The sequence below is a fragment of the Coturnix japonica genome, chromosome 5 (genome assembly GCF_001577835.2).
Source record: "Coturnix japonica isolate 7356 chromosome 5, Coturnix japonica 2.1, whole genome shotgun sequence".
NCBI classification, from domain to species: Eukaryota; Metazoa; Chordata; class Aves; order Galliformes; family Phasianidae; genus Coturnix; species Coturnix japonica.
The window spans coordinates 43,876,143-43,899,879 of record NC_029520.1 but is presented as its reverse complement, the minus strand read 5'-3'; the positions used below and the strand labels follow the sequence as shown (position 1 = coordinate 43,899,879).

The 23,737-nt window shown below is 42.4% G+C and overlaps 1 protein-coding gene across 8 annotated transcripts in view; it reads right to left on the bottom strand.

The window, feature by feature from the left end:
* The window catches only part of EML1 (EMAP like 1), a 112,599-nt gene that overhangs the window by 60,965 nt on the left and 27,897 nt on the right, over positions 1-23,737 (bottom strand). For 2 of the 8 annotated variants that reach the window (XM_015865507.1, XM_015865508.1), the window contains exon 1: positions 12,768-12,997. The exons of 1 other annotated variant lie outside the window; for it this stretch is intronic. In XM_015865507.1, coding sequence (XP_015720993.1) covers positions 12,768-12,834 — 67 coding nt within the window. In that variant the 5' untranslated portion in view covers positions 12,835-12,997. Of the gene's footprint in view, positions 1-12,767; positions 12,998-23,737 lie in introns of those variants that run through there. 5 more of the 8 variants (XM_015865511.1, XM_015865512.1, XM_015865516.2 and 2 more) reach the window with 3 other exon arrangements.

The window sequence follows — 23,737 nt, the reverse complement described above, 5'->3', positions numbered from 1 at the left end:
CTCATGCAAGCAACAAACCAATTCCTCCCAGCAGTAACTGGACAAAAGAGGAACAATTCCACCATACAAGCCTCTGATTTGTCAGGGAAGGCACAGAATCCCTATTTCCAGCATAGAATGCTTGTAGTTTATTATACAGGTATAACATTTTAGTATTACAAATGATTCTGTACTGAGCAAAACTGAATAGATATGTAGCAAAAGAAGAGGTACTACAATAAACTGCAAATAATGTTTACACTGCTGCATAAGATAAATGAAGTTTTTACTAAGAATACTACAATTACTTTTACATTAATGATAAATCTTTCTTAATGCACAGAGGTGAGGAAAACAAAGGCATTTTATGTTTCATTGGCTTATAAAAACTGTTTCCACTGCTCACCTCAGGGCTGTTAAGGGCTGTTAAACAGCTCTGATGCAGACCCCCCAGTCAGCCCAGATCCAGGCAGCTCAAATGCATCACAGAGGGTATGAGCAGTCCCAGCACCACAAAGCACACCTGGCCACACCAGATCTGCTTTGTCACACCCTCCCTAATTTCCAATATATGATGTTTGAAATACTCTTTTTTCACCCCAATATATCTGTTCTGCTCTTAATCCACTCCTCCAGGCTGGATGGGGCTTTGAGCCACCTGGCCTTGAGGGATGCATCCCTGCCCATAGCAGGGGCTGGAACTAAATGATCTTAAACGTCCCTTCCAACCCAAACCATCCTATGATTCCTCAAGACAACTATTTTAAAGGAAGTTAAGAATAGTCAAAGTTACCTACATGTATTTTATTTCATAGGAAACATACACATGCAGTGCTGAGATAACATCTGAGGAGCCCCATTAGGAAAAGTGAGATGTGTTTTTCTTTTCCACATTTGCTGTTTGGGATACACTCACTGCGCTGAGTAGGAGATTGGCAGATAACATGTAGGCCAACACTGACAGACATCCAAAAGCTTGAGTTGCTTTCCCACGCATCTTCCCTCGCCTTCCCTACTATTTGTCAGTGGCCCACAGGGCATCGTGCAAGAGAACTGGGCTGTGACAAAATACCTAGTCCTTGAATGTCACATTCCATCCACTTCCTAAAATCAAACCAGAAAAGATACAGTCTTTGCAATTCTCAAATGCTGTGTTTTTTTTTCTTAAAAATAGGCAGTTTCACTTATTCTTGTGTGCTGTGTTAAATATCTACATGCTGGAAAGAAATAACAGTCAGATGCACAAATTGCCTCACCCAACTCCCTGCCTCCAGAGAGGCTTCAATCAGGCAGCAGCTACTTCAAAGCTCACGTTGCACATGCCCTGAGACTTAAACCAAGAGAAGCAACTGCCAAATTCAGGAGGCAGGAAAAGGCTTAGATTTAGAGGCCTCCCTGAGGCTAAACATTTTTTTAAATAAGAACTACAAAAACAAAAAAAACCCTGAAGTTAAGCCCTTCTGGAACAATGTGCTCACAAATCTCTCATAACCTTCCAAGTCACAGCCACCAAGGTTAATGACCCAGCAGCATACACATGGTTTCTAGGCTTTGTGAAAATACTACAGAGCTCTGCAAGAATCATTGGAGCGGCTTTAGGTTTACTTCAACCTTTTGGAATCTAAGAAGAGTAAACAAACAGGAGACACAACAGTTCAAGGTACTTAATCCAGCCCTTCCTACGCAGGACCAATAAAGATGACCAGTAGATCCAGCAAGAGTATTTCAGTTTGAAAGACTCAAAGCACAAATCTGGCAGATCTCCCTCTTCCCCTTTGGCTGAGCCTGCTGTCATCAAGTGAAATGCTTCAGTCACAATCACCCAGGCTTGATTCTGAGAGCAGAGCAGCAGCAGCACACGGACTGTTTGTTACTGATCGGTTTGTGCTGTCTTGATGATACCCTTTCTCCTTCAAAGCTATGGAATAATCTGATCAGTGTGCCCATCAAAACAGCACGCTCTCAAGAAAGGTGATATAAAGACGAGATCATTCATTCTGTTTCTTTGTTTTCATGGCAAAAGTGCAAAAGGAAATTTTAAGGAATACGTATTTATAAAGTTGGAAAATACAAGAATAAAAACACGGTATGAAATTAAGAACAAAAATTTGTGTATAAAAATACTGAGTGCACCTATGTGCCTGGGCTTATTTGACTTTTTAAGATATCATATACTGCAAATAACATAAGAAGAATTATAAAATATTGACATCTATGGCTTCTAGGGGCCAGAGCTACACACACACGAAAGCAAACATAGAAGCTAAGTATTCCATATTGAAATATAGGAATCTCAACAGTAAAAAAAAGAAGAAAAAAAGAATTGTCTTAGTCTGCTGTGCTTTGAGTGGGTAACCAAACAATTGTATTTGCAATCCACACGTACTTTTCCACCTACGCAAACTTTTAATTAAATTATAAATCATGCTTTGTCCTTATTACAGCCTTGCAGTGGCTGCCTGCCTCTCCCCTCTCTTGCCTTGCATGTGGTTTTACAGCTTCACCTTCCACCACCAGCCTGGCACAAGATTTAAAAGAGGGAAGGAGGGGGCAGGGTATCACTTCTATCTGCCACAGTAGAAGTGATACCCATCTCTTTTTGTAACTGGAATTAATTTATTGGTGCCATTCAACACATGGTGCGATGAGCAGCTGCAAGGACAAAACACGAGTCCAGTTCTGTATGAGATGAGCCCATCAAGGAGCCCCATTTAGTCTGCAGCACCCATTATTCCCGTAATTTATCTCCTGCTGCTCCTGAAGCTGATTTAATTCTCCAACCTGGCAGAAAACTAACCCAGCAAAAGCAAAAACAAAGTACCTCACACAAACACAGCGCAGATTTTGATGTTGGGTTAGCATGTTAAATTAACTCTGACAAATTAGTCTGTCAAGTGTTCACTGGGTAAAACCACACAGAGCAGGAGAGGAAGCAAGACCTTCCACTTGATCACAGCTCACGTTAGCTTATCTGCCTGAGGTGTTGCTGCCAGTAAATAGGAACCTCAGCCTCCTGAGTATTGTCCCACCATGGCCCAACTTCCCTGGTTCTGGCCTGTTAACCTTCACCCCTGAGCAACCCCTGTACACCCTCTTATCTGATAACACCTGAGGAGCTAAGCCTGGCATCTTTCATGTCCCTCATCCAGTCTCCCTTCAGTGTATGTTATGTCGCACTATTTAATTGAAAAAGTTGAAGAATATATCTGAATTTACCTTCAAATATAGTAGTTAGAATTTTTTTCTTATTACATACATATGCATCAGCAACCAGATAAACCTCACCACGTGTAGCAGCTTAATTCAAAGAAGGAAAGAAAAGAGAAAGAAAAAAAGGTAGGTTGCTCCGGTATTTAATCTCCCCATTTAAACAAATTTTAGAAGCAAGCCTATAACTCAGGAGTATGTCTTTGTGTAAGAGGTTACGGTGCTTGCAACAACATCCTACCTAGAAATCACAGCTCCAGAATGGCATCTCCCAAATAACTCAGATGAGACAACACGGGAATAAATCATTCTGTTCTGTTCGCTGTTTTGAAGTTTTCTTAACACAACAGCAAATATTTTTCAACTCCATCTCTGAATGTTTAACCCCATGTCCCAGTTTACTGCTTGTAGAATGCAAAACCAATCCACCTGGGTCACAGAAGACCACTGAAATACATTTCAGATAACAGATTTATAGCTGAGCTAAAAGATTAGTTCTGAAAGACTACTTTTTCTTCCTCCAAACTTGTGCTGACAACACACCTGTTCTTTCAGATAATGCACTAAAAATATATATCTAAGCAAAACACAGCATACAGTAAATAATCAAATAGGAAAAAAAACATCCCCTCAAACCAACACTAACATTTGGGTCATGTTTATTTAAAGCAGGAGTGGAAACATTGGGCTGTTAAATAATAAAATAGCCAGGCAGCCTGCTGCAAGTACACCCATAGCATTCAAAATGACCATTCTTAGATCACCCAATGAAGCAGAACAGCTGTAAACTTAAAGCCTTGATTTTAGTTCTGTCCTATCCATTAATATTTCCTCAAAGGAGTCAAGAGCCCTTAATTTTCAGTAGCGAATAGCAGCCAGCAGGGTGCCCAGGATCGTGCCTTGGTGGCTCTTGAATATCTCCAAGAAGGAGACTCCACAGCCTCTGGGCAGCCTGTGCCAGTGCTCCGACACCTGCAGCACAGAAGTGCTGCCTGATGGTCAGCCAGGACATCCTGAGGTCCAGTTTGTGCTCCTCTGGTCCTGGCACTGAACAGCACAGAGCAGAGAGGGACAGATAACCAAGTCCTCACCATCAGGTGGCTTGCTTTACAGATTGTTTCTTATTGCAACACATGCTGATTTAGACAGAAAGCTCAAATATAGCATGCCAGAGCTAGGGCATCTTACAACAGCTCTCTTTAAAAGTTTTCTGCCCTTCAGCTGCAGGTCCTGCAGCCCACCATTCACACAAAGATTTATCTGCATGCCACTGGTAACTGACCCCACCTTCCCATCTGCCACAGCACAAAAAAAGAGCAAGTTTTTAGAAGAGATCTCTTCTCAATTCTTAGTACAGAAAGGCCTCAAGCCAGACAAAACACGTAAGTGCTTAAGTTAAAAGTTGTATGTATAAAACCTTTTATCCCAGAGGATCCCTAATTAGTTCATTAAAATATCCAGACCCGGAGGAAATTACGAGCTTACAAACTGAAAAGCAGCCGCCAGAGGGATGACAATCTGTCTAGCAAAAAAGGGAAAAAAAGAAAAAAACAAATTTGTCTCTCACGTGGCATTACAGAGAGCTGTCTACATTAAAATGGTGTAATTTCATTTTCCTCCTGCGAGGGACAGCATTTCTATGAATCCTCATGCTCTCTGACTCCTCTAGAGTTTGGTCATTTGCATTTTCAGAGCTGGAAACCACCATCCTATTGAATTCCACAGCCAAACTCCTATGTGCTGTACAGCAGCAGCATTTCACTTCCCACCTCAAAACACATCAGCCATTGTTCACCTCGTTATGCTCTGAGCTATTTTAAATATGCTTAATACCCAGCCCTCACATAATCCACAGACACAGACTCCTCACATTCCATTTTAAAATACAATTCAATTTTCTCTGTTCAACGTTAGGAACCTAAAAAAGATGGCCTCATTTTTCACATTAGCTGAGCAAAGTCCTGGATGCCACTGACCTATTATTTTGGCCTATATTTCAAAGTTGTACAGCAAGACGACAGATAGTCTTTAACATGTAAATGCAGTCACTAACTCCAATAGTCTCAGGACATGCTAATGCCTGTAAGGTTTTTAACAGTTTAGATAAAGACCCCATTGCCCCCTGTGACCCAGCCAAGCTGGCCAGACCACCCATCTAGCAGCAGAGCTCACTCATGACCAAGAAGCCACCCCTGGCCAACAGACTGAGCACAAGCTGATCTTTAGGACCACACTGTGCAATGTATTGCACAAAACACACTTCAAGGTCAGAAGGAAAACCCACCTGCCAGACCCCACAAACTATCTTAAGCAGCACTGTCACTTGAGAGCTGGAAGAATTCTTCCTACCGAGAGTCACAGGTTTATGAAATGCTGGACAGGGAAAAGACCAACAGAATGGTATTTGGTTCTAGACTACATAAATATGAAGCTGGAAATCTGTCAGCATCTTTCCCAGGTTTCAGGATGATTTTCCCTCCAGGAGGGGGAAGCTGCTCCTAACGCTGCTGCCTTCAGGGTACAAAAACTTTCCCAGACCTCCAGGGAATGTGAGACACCTATTCTGCACCTTACAAACTACAAACGTTACGGCTTCATTTAGGCTGATGCACTGGAAGGGCTCCTAACTCTCAGGTAATTACAAGTAGATTACAAATGATGTTTCATATACAAATGCAGAAAAGAACTATTTTTTTCCTCTTGTAGGAAATTTTCCTCCATGTTCACAATCAAACACAGCATCTATGCTACTAAGAAATGCAAACTGTTCTATTACTATAGGTATTTATTCCGGATTAAGATCCAAAAACGTAATTTCATATTCCACAACATCTAAAAGCAGCGTTTGAAACCTCACTTACTAGTTTTCAAATGGGCACATTACATGTATTCAACAAGCAGTCATTTCGAAGCAAGACAAGAAAATGACGGACCATGTCAGATTTTAGTCTTTGGAAGTAATGGAGTGTGGACAATCTTACTTAATTACTTTCCAAAGAATTAATTTAGAGAAATCATGTTAACATATCATTATCCAACCCCATCTCCCTAAAAAAAAAACCTCAGGGAGCTACATCCACATTTTAATTATATAATGAATGAACATTCATTTTGTTTCATGGAAGAGCAACATCACACGCAGCCCCCTCCATACACCCTCTAAGCTGGTGCAATACCTTATGGCTGCCCAATTAGTGTCATCTGCAAACAGCAAAACACCCCACAAAAATACAGCCATTATACCGTTCCATGCAATACTCCTACTTATTCTCTCTCATCTCCCTCATCATTTTCATTATCAAATGACGGGTTCTTCGTTACAGCTTTGCAAAACTTCTTTCGACCAAAGAGCTTCAGCATCAAACTTTAAAATTTTCAGCTTGAATTTCCAAGGAAAGAAAAAACAGAAGTCAGAATAAAGCCTATTAAAATGTATGGCTCCGACTGGAGTACTCGTTCTCCTCCTCCTCCTCACATATTCATTCTTCAATAATGTACTTTAATACAATTTTAATCCTTATTTGAATTGTTCGCACGTGGCTTAAGCTTCAATAAAAGAATTGGAGTTCTGGTATTCTTAATTAGAACTTAAAACACGCACTTCAGTTCTGTAAAGTACTATTAAATTTTTTAAAAAGCTTGAAGATCAGATAAAGCGTGTTTTTCTGCTGAGAGCCCAATGCTTTCATTTACAATTCTCTATGTTGTTTTATTCATGAAAAAATACTTGATACTTGCAGTTTCTCCCCATCCTGCTAACACTGACACAGATTCTCTATTGAGGTTACACTAACACAGTCAGACTTTGCCATGACTGGTCCGTATTTTCATTTGTTTTGAAAAACCTTATTCTAAAAAATAAATTTAAAAGCCACCCTTCCTCCCTCCTGCCAATTTTAGTAACTACAATTAACGCCATTCATGACTAAAAGGAGCTTTTAGTAATGCATTATTTGGAAATACTTAGCTAATTATAGAGCAACAAATTCATTTTACTTTTATATAGCGTCTTAATAATAAGAGTTTGAGTTTCAGTAGTCTAACAATATATATTGTGAAAGTATCCATTACAGCAAGTTATTTTTATTATACAGTGAATTGTTCACTTTGCATACAATTACTAGACACGCAACACGTGTTGCTGTATGCCACCCTTCTCCCCAGTTTCAGAATAGAAGCAACTTGATAGAAACTCATCTTAAGTGCTATATAGTTATATGAAATAAGAAGCGAACATTAATATATGGTCCAATCCTGTGATACATATGAGGGCCTGTTAAAGCCAGAAGAAACTGCAACAATAGGAAAAAGTGTTCTCCAAGCAGTTCCTGCTAATAAAGTCTTCTACTGTGCTACCAAACTGACAGGAGCTTCATATGCAGGTTATCTCCATGAGTCCAAAACATGCCACAGTCCTATAAAGAACAAGTCTAGAGATGACACACAAGAAAGCCTCGTATGCCCTCCTCCCTTAACATGTTGTTATTTGCTACTGAGAAACAAAAATAAACATGAGTAAAGTGATTAACATGTTTGCAGCACCACTTTGAACATGCTAACAACATCCTTCTGTACGTGAAGTACATTAATTTGCCCAAGGAGACAAATTAAATCCATTTTATCTTTGCATTATTCCTAAAAGTGGTGACAGTGAAACAAATTCCAACCCCTTCTAGCCTTGATGGCTTTGAACTAGTGACCTGAAAACTACAAGAGTCTGATCAGCATTGTTGATGCCCTAATCCACACACTGCTGTGCAATTTAGGTCCAGCTGTAGGAAGAGAGTAACTGGATGTATGATGGAAAGTCAGGGAGAGGAAGTGCAGGAGTCAAATGTCAAAGAAAACTGCCTGAATAATACTATCCATAGAGGTTTCCTGTTTGTGGAGTTCATTTCCTCACCATGAGGGCATCCCTATACTTGCAGACAAATGAGTTTGAGAGCAAACATATATATATTCAATTTATTCGGGTGGAGCAACAGATAAGTTTCAGATAACCTGGAAATCAACCAACAAACACCAAGTACATGAACAGAGTCACATGAGCTACTCATCATAACTTTAGGGGAACAGGAGGGGAAAGTAACTGACAGTTGTCAAAACTATTACCTAACAAAAACATCAATAAAATAGATGTTGATACAGTTAAAATCACTTCAAAATTCTCATGAAATCTACATTTCTCTACTAATGATTGCACTATTAATTTTGATGGTAAGCATTTTAAAGGAAATAATTAACAGTATAGAATCCTTTGCAGATAAATCAATTCCATTTAGAAAGAATTTGTTCTACATTTCCTTACTGCTTTTCCCAAATACTCTAAACTTGACATTTCTGCTGAGCAAGGCAGCTGTGTTTGCAGAAATGACTGTTTGACTGCTACCATTTCCCCACTAACCAAGTGGGGGAATACTATGGGTTGTAAATGAACCAAGGATAAGTTCTCCTTCCTTCTCTAAGTTCACACAGGCATCTTGCAGAACACAGCACAAATTTTACCTTTTATATCCCACCCCCCAAATAAATGCCCACAGCTACCAGTGTAATGCAGGTCACATCTCTTAAACCATACTCACAGCTATGACTGGAGAGGGAATTGTGATCAGAGGACCCACAAACCACTGCCAAAACCCCACCTGTGTGCCCAACACAATCACTACAGGTGAATTTCTGAGCTGCAAGAGTGATTGGGAGGCAAGATAAGCACTGTACATTAATTCCAGTATGTGCCTTGTTCTGCAGGATTTCATCCCCAGTGTAGTTTTCTTTATCAGTTCTTACACAGCTACTAAAAAGCGTGACACTAGACTGCCTTACCAGTACTCCACTCTTCTGTCTAAGGAATACTTTAGTAAAATATTGGTTGACTGTGAACAAACATAACAGCTTTCTATCTAAAAACTACAGAAAAATTACATCAGAAAGGGTACCCGCAACCTGGCCCAGTTCATTCAAATAAACCTTGGGTGATTTACTTGTTACCATCTATGTGATGCAAAACAAACCAAGAGTTCATTACCTAGAAAGTGAGATACGAGTTGAGAGCCATCCTTAGACAGAATCATAGAATCACAAGGTTGGAAAGGACCTATAAAATCATCTTTGTCCAACCATCCTCCCTTTGCCATACCTACAGAAAACCCCTAAATCTTATCTCCTAGCTCCCCATCCAGACGCTATAGAATCATAGGCACTAATGGGCACTAAAAAGTTATTTTTTTTAAACCAAAGACACTAAAATAAACAGAACAAACATACCATCCAGCAAAATATTTTGCCCTGAAGAGCTTGCCCTCTGAAAACACAGAGGGAGATTTCTAGTTATTATGATAAACATTGGTAAGGTAGGCATATACTGTTTCCTTTGGGTCTACAACTAAGGGGAAAAGAATGAAATAACTTGATTAAAAAACATGCTGCAAGTTCATATTTCTTGCTTTGATGCCATCCCTGACTGACATCTGAATCTATTAACATAGTGGTTCTCAAATGCCAACTCTATCCCACTGCTCTGCAAAAGCACTGAAGGAAGTAGGTGTCTTTGAACTAGCTGTGCTAAATATTTGTCCTAGATTTTAGACATGCAGCTCCAAATGAACATGTTTTCTTTGCCTCTTTCTTCTCCCCTGTCTTTCTTCATATACAATATCTGTACACTTTGTAAGCTACAAAAACACATTACTACACAATCACGTGGACCAGGTCTGTATCATATTAAAAAAGAAAATCCTACTCCTGAACCCAGAGCTGTTTCTAGACAAAAAGGAAGGCTTGGGGTAAACTTGCCAATTTGCTCTCCCATTACCCCTTCTCTATCTGACCAGGCCCTCTAACAACCAAGATCCTGTTTCTCTTACCCCATCACAACCTCCTGGCACTGCACTCCTCCCTCCCTTTGCAGGGAGGCTTCTGCATACCCTCAGCAGCCACCACCTGTCTCTAGCAGGGAGAGAACTCGGACACTGGAGAAGATGCAGCCATCCTCGTGCCAAGTGGAGATGTTCCCACTGCCTGGGCCACCTGTGCTGCCCACAGGTTGTCTGTATTATTCTCACAGGAGCGCTGGCTTTGTACCTCGATCTTTTCACATAGTCTCTTGTTTCTTCGTGTCCAGACAATCAGGAATTCCCATTATGTCTGTACTTGTGTAATGCTATAATAGGATGATGATATCAGGGTGGCAAAGTCCTTGGCTACAGCAAATGAGAACGAGTCCAAATGCAGCAGCCATAGATGCAGAAATGAAGGAAAATAGCTGCTTACCTTTGGAAGGAAGGTAGGAAGGGATCTCTGGCAACAGATGCTCTCACTTCCACTGCCAACGCTTAAATGAGTGTCACTCAGGTACACTGCATGCACCTGAGCTCCCCTGGGTTGGCCCTGCCTTCCCACCAGGTGCTCAATCACTGCTTCAGGCTGTGACTTAGCATTTCCACTACAACCTGTAAAACTAGAATCGATCCTTTTTTCCTCTCTTCAGAAGGGAAAACCTTTCAACCTACAAAGATGGACAAATCAAGTGCTTACCATCCACGTTGTTTTAATTTGCTTTGCCCTACACCAAAATCATATTTTTCTTCAAATGCCTATTACCTGCTCTCTCTGTTTGATTCTTCTTTATTCCTGCCCTACTCCAGCCCCACATCATCTCTCACAGTACTCTTTATACTTGAAAGAGCTTTCCGCTTCCTTCCAAAGCAGTTTTCTTCTCCTCTTTCAACCCTAAAACCTTCACTGGTTATTCCCCATCTGCATTTTTTTCCCTTATGGGTCATGTGTCTGTATGAAATATCTGATCATCTCAAGGCACTATTCAAAGACCCCATTTTCCTTTTCTGCTTCATGTCGTATAATGAAGTCTCACTGAATGTTAACTCATTAAAGGAAAGGCTTTGAATCAAACCACTTTCTTTTATAAACACAGAATAATTCAAGTTAACAACAGTTTCCTGAGCCTCTACATCGACAATTACATGGCAGACAGGCAAATAATCCCTACAGTAACTCATTCTCGATGATAAAACTTAAGGATTAACTAAGATTTTCAAACCTATATGCAACATAAATATATACGGTGTATTTTCACCGCACGTACTACGTGCTCAGAGTTAAGAAATCAAAAGAAGTGTGAGTTCTCAGAAATCAGATACTCCGCATATTCAAGCTGCTCAGAAAGTGCTGTTCCTCCCACTGTTCCCACATGTACGCTACTGCCATGAACACAGCAAAAGCAGAGCCCGAGGATTTTGGTAGGAAGCCAGCTTGCTTACAAATGGATTAGGGTATGAAGTTTGAAATGAATCAATGTGATGCATATTTTCTTGCTAAAAATTACTCGCAATAAAATATTTACTAAGTTTAGGCAAAACAGGCATCTGTTATTAGCACACAACCCCCGTACACACTCATGGTTTTCCCTCTGGAAGAGCTCAGAGAACACAGCAGCCCCACACAATGCATAGCTCAATTCTTCACATTCTGAGAAACTACTCCCACAGCATCAAGGTCCACATGTATCACTGCCTTCTGTAACCCTACCCCTGTTGTGCAGCACACCGCAAGAAGAATCCTGTGGGATGTGGAAAATATGAAGATAGGAGAAGAGGCAGGCAAGCTGCTTGATGCAGTTGTTGTCATAAAAGCGATTTAATACTAACCTGGCTCCAGCTCCGCAGATAGCAGACAGCCAGAGAGCTGCTAAGACCTGGAGGAACTAGAGATTCACACGTCAGTTTTCAGTGAAATCTGAGATTAGGAAAGCTCCTTATTTTGCTGCTGAAAAGCAGGAACCAGTCTCCAAATATTTGATTTTCATTCTGAAGTTTTCCAGGAACAACTCTCAGCAGCACTATATTTTCACCCAATAACAGCAAGCACCAGCCAGCTACACAATCCCCACTGCTATGCAGGCCAGCATCACAAATATTTCCTCTGATAATACCGACAAATTCCTTGCTTCCTCCTGTCTTTCCCACAAGCTGTCACCGTGGGCCAAACAGCTCGCCTTCCAGGCCACCACACACATCACACCAGGTAGCCTCCAAGTGAAATAAACCTTAAAAGCCTATTAAAAATAAAACGAAGGAGAAGCAGGTGACAGCAGAGCAGCTCAGGAGGCTGCCAGCCCCAGCTCACTGATCCCAGGGCCACCTGGCCAGGCTGGCAGGACGCTCCGTGCCACACTCGTGGCTCCGGGCTGTGACACAGCACGGTCACACACACACACACACACGGAGCCCCATCCTTTGGATGGCCGCACTCCGCAGTGCCGCACGGCGATGGGTGACGACTCGTGCCGGCGGCTCAGCACTGCTCCAAGCCGGATACACGCACACACACACACACACGTACACGAATTCCTACGGGCCAGGTGCAGAAGTTCCCCGCGGCTCCGGAGCCGCGTAACGGGAAGGCTGAAGGCGAAGTTTCCTCCCTCCCTCCCTCTCTCCCCGCATCGCGGCCGTGGCCGTGCGGACAGGCCCTGCCTGCAGGCCCCTCTCCCCGCCGCCGGCCTCCGCCCCCGCCCCGCCGGGACGCCGGCACCTCGCCGCTCCCCGCGGCCGCCTCGCCCTCACCGTTGCAGAACTGGAGCAGCGAGGAGGTGTCGTAAAGGCTGCTGTAGCTGGAGAAGCCGTCCTCCATCCTGCCGCCGCGTTACCGACCTCCCTTCGCCCGTCCCGGCGGCCGCCTCGTCCGCGCACTGAGGAGCGGAGGCGGCCTGCTGCCTGCTGCCTGCCTCACTCAGTTGCCATGGCGACCCATTCACTCCGCCGCTGATGGGGCGGTGGCCGCGCCGGGGCTGCGAGAGGGGGCGGCCTCGGGGCGGGGCGGGGCGGGGCGGGGCGCTCCCCGCTGCTGAGCGGACCGAGCCGGAGCCGCCCGGGATCTCCCCTCCGCCGTCAGAGGGCGGCCGGCCCGCGGGATCTCGCGGGAAAGAGCCCGGTGAAGGAGAAAGCCGAGCGGAGAGCGGCGTCTTGCGGCCGCTTCTCATCGGCAGCCGCCCGCAGCCCGGGCCCCTCGGGGTGTGTGCCCTGCTGAGCAGCGCCCAGAAGGGAACGGGGATAGGAGGAGAAACGCGTCCGCCGTTGGGAGGTCCTTGGAAAGGTGCCCCGGAGCGATGCGGAGGCTGAAGTTTGGGATGCGGGGAGTTGCAAGTCAGAGTGTGTATGGCAGGAGTTCTGCCGCAGGTCTGGGGCAGCCTGGCTGTTCGGTGCTGCCTCAGCATCCCCCTTCTGACAGCTTAAAAGCTCCCCTTGCTTTCCCTGGAGCAACCCTGCGGTGTCTTCATTTCAGAGGCAGCTCCTCTGGCCATAGGATAGAGCTGTCACCATAGTACTGTGACTGATGTTCTCTTACACTAACAAGGTGAAGATAAGTGCTGGATCTCAGAGTCCACCCAGTTCCAACCCAATACCATGGGCTGGCTGCCCCCCACCAGCTCAGGCTGCCCATGGCTGCATCCAGCCCAGCCTTGGGCACCTCCAGGGATGGGGCACCCACAGCTCTCTGGGCAGCTGTGCCTCACTGCCCTCTGAGTAAAGAATTTCTTACATCTAACCTAAATTTCCCCTGTCTTAGTTTAAAGCAATTCCCCCTCGTCCTATTACTATTAGGCAGTGTAAAAGTTGCCTTCAGTTTCTGCGCTGGAAATGCTGACGCGTTCAGTGATCAAAAGCCATTTTTATTTCAAGCTCTTCTGCAGACAAGACAAAAATAACATGTTGCATTTCTGCAGCACCTCTTTTCCTCTTGAAAAACGCCAGAACGCTTAAAGTGTGACTTTGTGTCTCAGTCCTTTAAGGAGCTTTTTTTGCATGACAGTTCCATCATATGGATCCAGTTACAGGCCTGAGTTCTGTATATGCGAGTCTTTGCACCAATCACTGAGCCATAGCAGCGCTAACACAAAAATATGCTATAAAATTAGGCTGGGATATCAGTTCCACATTAAAGTAGGGTGAAAAGTGCTCCCTTCTGAATTGCCATTGCCAGTATTGGTAGAATTGAAGAGATCTCCAAACCAGCGTGACAGAAACCACTGTGTTTTATAGCTGCAGGATATAAGAGAAAGGAAATTTGTAGTTGTTTAGTTAAAAATAAAATATAATAAAAAATGAAAACGACTTCAAAAATACTGTGTTTAATATCAGCTGTGATTCTTTCTCACCTTTAAAATTAACAAAGATCCCCTAGGTTTTCTCACAGCCTTTTTTAGGCATAATCTATCAACCTTTTCCAAAATATCACATTTTTTCTAAACAATGTGCACATACATATGCATGGGATTTTTTTTTCCACATGAGGTACAGTACTAGAGAAGCAGAGCTCTTTTTTAATAGCAATTTTAATTAAGAAGTTCATTTAGAAGCATCTTTACTGTGATAAGTTCCTCATCCTGAGGCGTGTTCTGATGCACTGATTTTCCACTCACTAGAGATAGTTTCAATGCAAGTCGAATGCTCTCCAAGAACCATCAATGTTAACTTCATCCGTACCTCCTTAAGATGTGCACAGTATGGAAAATAAATCTATGGTATCTGTACTGCAGTGCATGATTTTAATGTCTGTAGCAATTGCAGCATCAAGTGAATCACATGGAGAAGGATATCCAGAAGTACAACACCTGTAGCAAGTAGTGATGTCAGTGAGAGTGTTACAAAACAGAGAAGTAAACACCCAGTAACTTTTGCAATGTGTTTTGCTGCAGAGGAATGAACAAAAAGGGGCTCCATTTCAGAGACAGCAAATTCAAATTCATGTAGAAAATACGATCTAAACCTTATGCGAGCACAGCATCCTTAAGAATGAGAAAATACCTCAGCCTCACAATGGATTGCCTACTGAAATTAGCTGGGAAGGTGTTGTGAAGCCGACAGTGAAGCCTTTCAGCTCACTGTGCTGAATATCATCTCAGTGATATGACAGAAGATGATCTCAGCACAGGTCTCTAGATGCGGTTATGATGCCATTATATTCAGAGGGCAAGCGCTGGGGAAAGGAAAACAGTATTCAAAGCCCAATTTAATTGCAATGATTTTTGGACCTCTTACAGTCTTATTACACTAACCTGCAATGCAAGGCACAAAATGAACAATTATATCTGGCTGTGTGAACAATGGAACAATGGAACTGCAGAATTCACTAACATTTCAGTGGGCATTTTGGTGTTGGAGCTAAACAATGGAAGCGTTTCTTCTACAGTCTATTCCTCAGTGAACTGTAACTTTAATCATTTCTACTTTCTGAGGTAAATGATATAAATGTGAGTGTAGCATCCTAAGTAATACAGTAGGACTGATGTATTTGGAGCAGTTTTGTAGTACATTTGTACATCTTACTGCTGACAGTGTTAGAAACTCTGTGTGACGTTATATTTGGTATCGTTTAATACAAATAACTGTTTGATGCATGAAAACAAAAGAGCTTTCATGCAACCTTAGCAGAATTCTCAGGAGGTCATACTCCAATTTTAGGACAAAGAAACCTTGCTTATGCTCCCCATTTATATGCTGGCATCAAAGAATTTCAATGTTATATATATTTCCATTCCTTTTTTTCCCCCCTTATTTCTTTGCATTACTAATAAATAGGAAAAATACCCTGTAGCATTTTCACATCAGAAGTGTAACAATTCATAACTCTCAACAGGATAGGATTGTACAGCATTCTAATACGATGTAGCAGGTAACATTACAGCAAGCTGTCCCCATCACAATGCTGAGTTACAGTATCCTTTCAAGGTCCACTAAAAAAATATCACTGGCTCTAATTCTTATTCCTATACTATCTACATTTAGCAAGAATGTTGAGAGAAACAATGCTGAATACAAATACGTTCCATCTCACCAGTAACAAAGAACTTTTCAGAAGTGACTTTCCTTTCCAGGTCATTTCTTTGGCTCTGTCACACAACAGCATCAGGACGTTTTTGCCATTCAGTTATTGCTTTGACAGGCTACTCTGACATCTTGATCTGTGCAGGACACCACTGCCTTCACTGAGTGTATTCAGGGCATGAGGTGGCTCTTGGTGAGGGATGGACACTATGGTTTGGGTCTCCGCAGCAAAACATGCTGTGTAGATCTGCCAGTGGGCTCAGGCACTCCCAGCCCTTCTTTGCAGAATTTAGAAGAGGTGAAGGCTCAGTTCAGCACAGAGGATGAAAGGTTTTTGTTTCAGGTCACTGTAATGCATGTCCACAGAATAGATGAGAAAAGTTTGGACAGCTGCTGTGCACACTGAGCCTATTTTGTAACCAGAGAAAACTTCAATATGCAAAGCATCTAGCACTGTCAGCAGATGTGCTGGTTTCACTAAAATTTATCAGTGGATATAATTATAGCATCTATTTTACTGTGACTAACTTCTGATGAGCCCCTTGAGCTTGCTGGAAATCATCTGATTGCTAGGCCAGGCTCACTGCCGTGTGAGTTGGATCTGTAACTCATTTTGCTTCAGTTTGAGAGAAGTGCCTGTTTCACCATCTACAGCCTTACCTAATGCAGCAGTCCCTCTCTGCTCTAGCCTGGGAGCCCTCAAACTACATGCTTGTGCAAGTGTGAAGGCACAGCCCCATATTGCTGGCAAGGTGCTTTGCCTGAATTTTGAAGAACTCTGCACAGGAGCAGCAGTACAGTGTGAGAGCCTGTGGAGGGAAGGAGAGTGAGCTCCAGGGCTGTGGCACAGTTGGATGAGGTAGGCACATAGCAGAGGGCTCTGGGGTTGAATTCATAGCATTATAGGATTGTTGGAGTTGGAAGGAATGCTTAAAAGCCATCTAGTCCAATCCTGCTACAATGAACAGGGACACCTACAGCTCCATCAAGGGCTGAGAGCACCATCCAGCCTGACCTTAGATGTCCCCAGGGACAGGGGCATCCACCATCTCTCTGGCATCTTGCTCCAGTGCCTCACTGCCCTTACTGTAAAAATCTTCTTATATCCAATCTAAATCTCTCTTCTCTTAGTTTGAAACCATTTTCCCTTGTCCTGTCACAACAGACCCTGCCAGAGAGTCCATCCCCTTCTTTCTTTATACTCTGGAATTAGCTGCCTGCAGTCTGCCTAAATTCTCATTTAGACATTTATTTTTCTTTCAGTTTTGCCCTTCTTCCTTGAGCAGCAGCACAAAGTAAGAAATTTCTTTCTCTCTTCTTTTTTTCTCCCTCCTCCCTTTTTTTTCCCCCTTGCTTTGTTTTGTTTTTGAAGACAATTTTGTGAGGTGAATAAATTGCCTTCATTCTTCATAAGTTTTTTCCTCACCAGCAGACTATCTCCAGGTATTAGAGCGGGGCTCGCTGTCAGGGTCCTATCATAGGCTCAAATAAGGATTTCCTTTCCTACTGCTCTCCAGCAGACTTGCCTCCCAGTCCCCTTTATGAAAACACTTCAGCTGCTGGAATAATCACTCATCTGAATAGCAGGACTCCACTGCTTCAGCCACAGCAGGGGTCTGCATGAATGTCACTACAAAGCATGTGGGAAAGATGGGATGTAAGGGGAGAATCACCATTACACAAGCACAGTCTGAGCACATTAAAAATACAATATAACAAATGTGGGTTGAAACCATCAAAGGTATGCATGTTTTACTATCCAAATGAAAATGTGTTACAGTAAGCCTGTACACATCGTGTTGGTCAGAATGACATACATTAATTATAGAGAAAATTACACAATTCCAATAACAGCCTTCTCAGTCACACTGCTCAGACAAAATAGTAGTGGTTTGTAAATCAATTAATTTGTAAATATGAAAAGAGCACTTTGAAGATGAAAAGAATAATGCTTTGCACATCTGTGATTCTTCCCAAAGACACGGAACTGCTCAGCACACAGTGGTGCTTTCAGGCTTGCACCACCTTTGTAAGCTAAATACTGCCTTTATTCTACACATTCAGAAAATGAGAGGGAAAACACAACGCAACCAAAGTCACACAGGGAGGTCAGACACAGAATAAAACCAGAATAACTACCACCTGGGTGCACTAACCATTAGACTATCCTGCCTGCAAACACTGAAGGTATTACTTATGCAGCCCATTATGAAATGCTTTCAAGCATAGTATCTGCAGTAGAAAAATCCTTATTTTCAAAAGGTCCTGCAACAACTCAGGTTCGGTGAATTTCAGTGTATGCAATGGTCAACTGCAGACTTGTTACAACCATGGATATAGCACTGTGATTCTAAACCAGTGAGAGGCAATATGCACTGCAAATGCATAGGAATGCAACTCCATTCTCACCTCTGTGCAATACGTGCTAATGAGCACAGCATTTCTGAGATATTAATACTCTGAGAGATCGAACTAGAAAGGAGCAAGATGGATAGCAGCACATAAAGTGATTACCCATTCACTCTTCAAAATTACTTCTTTTTTCCTTTCCAGCCCAGCTCTGCAGCCCTACATTAAGTGACTTCAATCCTAAGTAGAGATTGAAACTTCAGCTCTTTAAAACCCTATCTGGTTTGTGGTGCAATCGCTTTGAGACAGGTTGAGCCCAGAGCAGCTCAGGGCAAAGGATCCAGCAGGGTTGTCCCCACACAGCTGCAACACTCCCATGGGAATTCCCTCCTAGCAGACTGAGCTTTCCTGCACCCACTGAAACCTCAGGGTGCCCCAGCACTGGAGTATTCAGAAATGCTCCCAGCAAATGTCAAAAAAGGAATGCTTTTGTGTCTAGCACAGCATAGACACTCCTCCTGCACATGGCTGAGATCACAGTGACAATGAATAATCCAGAGGCCTATCTTACGCATTCACTTAAATCATACTTTGTTGCAATATAAAATCTCATTTATAAAAAGCCATAGCAATGTAAATTAATTCCTTCTGAATTACAGAATAACGAGACTAGAGGTTAATAGTTGTGTTTAAAAAAAAAAGAAAGAAAAAGAAAAAAAAAGAAAAAAAAAAGAGAGAAAATTAAACATAGTAAATAGATCTTTTAAGGCTCTATTGAGCTCATTCTTCAATCAGAGAAGGATTGTTTTAACTTGTGACTTACCAGACACAATGTTCATAACTTCAGACCTTCCAATGTCACTATTCACTGATTCAGGATCCAGCATCAATTAAGGCATTGTAAGAACTGATGCTTATTAGGAAATTTTACTGTCAACCATGTAAATAATAAAGCACACATAAAACCGTATGTATAAAATGAAGCACCACATCACTTCAACATGCTAATGTTATAAAGGGCTCACCAATCTCATTCACATCATTTTTTATATTTACAGTAAGAGCTAAAATTGATAATTTATGTTATTGGAAATGTGCCCAGACAGGACATTTTAAAGTTCCTTGGGATCTATGGAGAATGAATGGAGATGAGTGTCTTCTGAGAGACAGCCAGTAAAACTGCTTCATTTCCCTTCCTGATTTTACACTGTGCTTGCCTTTTATTGTGAATCTGATGGAAAAGCTAATTTGTGCTAACAAACATACTATAGAGAGTAAAAGAGTTTAACTGTGATCTTAGCTCCTGCCATCACCCATGCCCATATACCACCTATATTAATCTTGCTTAAAGCTTTGCTTCTGCATCTCCAGTATCTTTCATCAAACGCAATATTAACTACACAAAAAGAGGCAGAGGGAGCAGGCAGACAGTGCCTTGTTCATGCCATGTGGGTTAGCTCTGCACAGCACAACAGCAAGGCTCCTGGTTCCAACTCCATGAACCAGCGAGCTTTTCCTGAGCTGGCAGAGGAGACCGGCACAGCTAGAGAAGATGACCTATGAAGGATATGTGGAAAATTCAGCCCACTACACTCCCAGATTCCTTCAGTATCTACCAAAGCCCAGGACCACCTACTTTGAAACCTTACATCCCTGCAGTGCTATTGCAGCCTCAGCCCATTTCTGCTTTCCCGTTACAAGATCCCTCGGCACAACCTGGGGATGGAAGAAAGCAGTTAAACCAGCAGCTAGTATAAACTTGGCTGGCTTGAGCAAAAAGCAATAGGGAACAATCCTTTCCTGCTGTTTTCAGCATTGCTTTATGCTAATATCTAGCATGGGATGTAGCTTTTGTTCTTGTGGGTAACTATAGTTTTGTCTGGAATTAAATTCTACTTTTCATCTTCTTTCGATACAGAAAATATAAATAAGCTGAAATGAAGCCAGTGATTGGACCAAAGAAGATTTCAGTAAGTTGCCCACATACATAAGCAGGCATAGAGGCTTGAATTGAGGGATCAAGGTCACACAGTCATGAAATGTTTGTCTTTTGAGGAACAAATGTGTCTGTTCTTCAGATTCTCTGTGAGGCAGTGCAAGGTGCAAGATTACTGACCTGCCCAGGGAAGCCATGCATGGCATTCTGCTCTTGGTGGTGGCATCAGAACGGTGGGGAATAGGGAAAGAATGAAGGGCAGTAGTGGCAGTGTCCAAGTGAATCCCTGAGAAGCTGCCCAGGCCCAGCGCCTGGCTGCCAGCACTGCAGCACAGGGAACAATCTGTCATTTGTTTCATATGGAGTTTACTAATTTTAAAAACACTTCCTGGTGCAGCATTGTAGTTCTTAAGTACTTCACCACCTGACGTTTCTCTCTCAGACTTTCAAGAGAGTGAGAAAAAATCACAGCTACGGTTAAGGGAAAGAAGCTAAAAGGATTTTGTCATTACCACAGTCATAATTCAAGGGAAAAAGAGCAGGAAGACAAGTTCTTTTCAACTCTTTGATGCCCAACAACCCCTCCTTCTCCCACCACTCTCTGACGGAATAAATACTGGAATAAAGAACAGAGTGACTCTCAGAAGAAAAATATGTATTGTGCTCCATAAATTACACAAGCAGATGCAGCCATGAACGAAAGAATGAAGAACACAAAACCCCCGCAGTGTGCACTGGCTGGCAGAGGGCTGGTGGCTGCCAAGGGACGCTGCGTGACCACAGGGCTGCCAAGCTGGGACCTCGCTCTGCACGTCACGATACAGCCCTGGCACACCACACTCACTGCCTGCTCCTCACATTCATCCTCTTACACAGCTCTTCTTCACATCAGGAGCTGTTTAATGAGTATTCAGGCCATAAACAGCTCATGATATGTTTTACAGTTATCTGAGAAATCTTGCAACAATTAATTTTGCTTTTTTTCCTCAAAACTGCTGCTTCAGATGAATATTCCCACACAGAGGTGAGTGTGCCCACCCAGTCCAAAGCACAGGTAGAAGGAGCCCAGCCCACAGCTACTGCAGCCTTGCAGAGCACTAAACTTCAGCTGGTGCTTTGAGTTCATGATTTCTAATTAGAAAAAAAGTTAGAAAAGCTATATACAGCCTATATAGTTTTATGGTAACATATACAGAAATGATCACAAATAATCTAACCCACTGTTTAATGCTCATCAGACACTTCATTCAACTAAGCAGTCTTTTGGTGAACTCTGGACACAGAACGGTCAGATTTATGTTTCTAGAACATCTCCCCATCCTTTCATGATACCGTTTATTTCAAGACATCAGCAGTTAGGTACTGTCATTTTGGCAGGAAATTATCCTGATGCCATTTAGCTTCATCTCACCAATTAAGAGGATAACGCATTTAAAGGAAGCTCACAGCATTAGTTTCATTTCAGCAAGCTGTTATGAAGAAAACCTGTAAATACTCCACACAAAAGGATATTATGTCAGCCTCACTGTTGGAAATGCCACTTGGTGAGCATCCAAGAATAAGAAGTAAGTACATTGGAAAAGAATACACATGACTAACGATCCTCAACAGTTATAGATGTACATTTGTGGAAAATTGTGCAATTAGGGACTAAAAGCAGAGTAAAATATCTGTTTACATTTAATTCTGCTGAGCAGATTGGGACCGCAGGAAAAACGTCCTTTCAGCTCTTGACTGTGTTCTCCATGGACCATGTGCTTTGAGTTGCATCCAGTTCATACAACAGAACTATGGGAGAGCTTAGATATAGCTTAGCATTTTTAACTTCTTCCTTTTGTCAGATGAAGAGATTTTGTTTTCTCATTCAACTATGATTTCCTCCCATGTGAAGTTAGGAAGGATGGCATATGGTGATTGAAACCCAGAGTTTTTCCATCTCTGCATGTTTTCCCTTGGAGCTCAAAAACTCACATTATCCCAGTGCAGGGGAAGGAGAGGAAATGCAGTAAAAAAGGAATAATAAAGTCTATGGCTGCATACAAGCCCCTTTCTGACCTGGCCAGTGGAAAGTGAGTGGAAAGTGATCACATTGCTCAGGATAATTATGGATAAATGGCAAAAGTGCAGTGAAGCAAAATCAAAGACAAAAGCACGAAATAAAATGGAAGCAGAGACAGGGGGATAACAAGAAGTCATGCTACAAACACTTATGAAGAAGGCCAGGGGAATGCTGGCTCACTACTTGGGTGCAGGACAGCCGCTGACAGATGACACCAAGGTACAAGTGTTTAATAACCACTTTTTCTAACCGTCTTCATTAAAGCTACATTTCAACAAACACATCAGGCCTTTGCATTTACAAATTCATAGGAGGTAACAGGGAAGTGTGCAGATTCAGCTGCCGTTGTAAAAACAAAGTTTGTCAAATGAGCCTAGCTCATTCTATGACTGCATTGTGTTGTGGATAGGGGGAAAGCTCTTGTTGCTAAATAACTTCTCTTAAGCAAGGCTTTTAGAACTCTCATAAACAAATGAGGAAGCACAGCCCCAGTGACCCTGCTACACCTGTTCTAACAGGTGTAAAACCATTTAGGTAATTATACCTTAGAAATGACACAAAGTGGAGGGATGGATGAAATACAACCTTGCACGGCTCTGTCCTTAGTCCCATTATATGCAGCATTTTCCTTAGTGAAGGAAAAAGGGAGTAGAGAACATGCTTACTTAAATGGGCAGGTCACAGCTTGTACGCCAGTCAATAGGCAGATTAAAATGTGAAAAAAAAAAGATCTTGGCAGCTTGAAGAAACTGTCTGTAAAGGCAAAATAAAAGCTATTGAGGTCTGTCACAAGGGACTACATTCAGACAGGTATTATCTGCTGGAAGGTGGGTAATAAGTGATTGGGAAATAGTTTTACCAAGGTTAGACCATGAACTGAACGTTTAGTTAGCCACGCTATGCAGAGTGGGAAAGGCAAGCAGCGAAGGGGTATGGATAAATAATCCATCTGAAATATGATGTAATTCTTTTATCATACTCAGTATTGATAACATCTTATCTGGAGCACTGAAATCAGTTTTGAATACCATATTGTAAGTAAACACAGGCTGCCACAAAAACAGAATCCCCAAGACAACAAGAATCATCAAGATAAGCTTGAAAGCACAGCCCTTGGGGGGCAGCCTGACCATATTTGGGGCTGTCTCACCCAGAAAGGAGATGGGAAAGGGTGTGATACAATTCCCTGAGCACTAATTGTATTAGAAAAAGAAAAAACTAAAGTCATTAGAACAAGTATAAATGGCGTTTAACTTGTAGCAAGAAGGTTTCTTATTCAGATTAAACATTAGCAAAAAAAAAAACAAACCAAAACAACCTTATCCCTTGTAAGGGCAGCAAGACACCAGAACAAATTGCCTATGA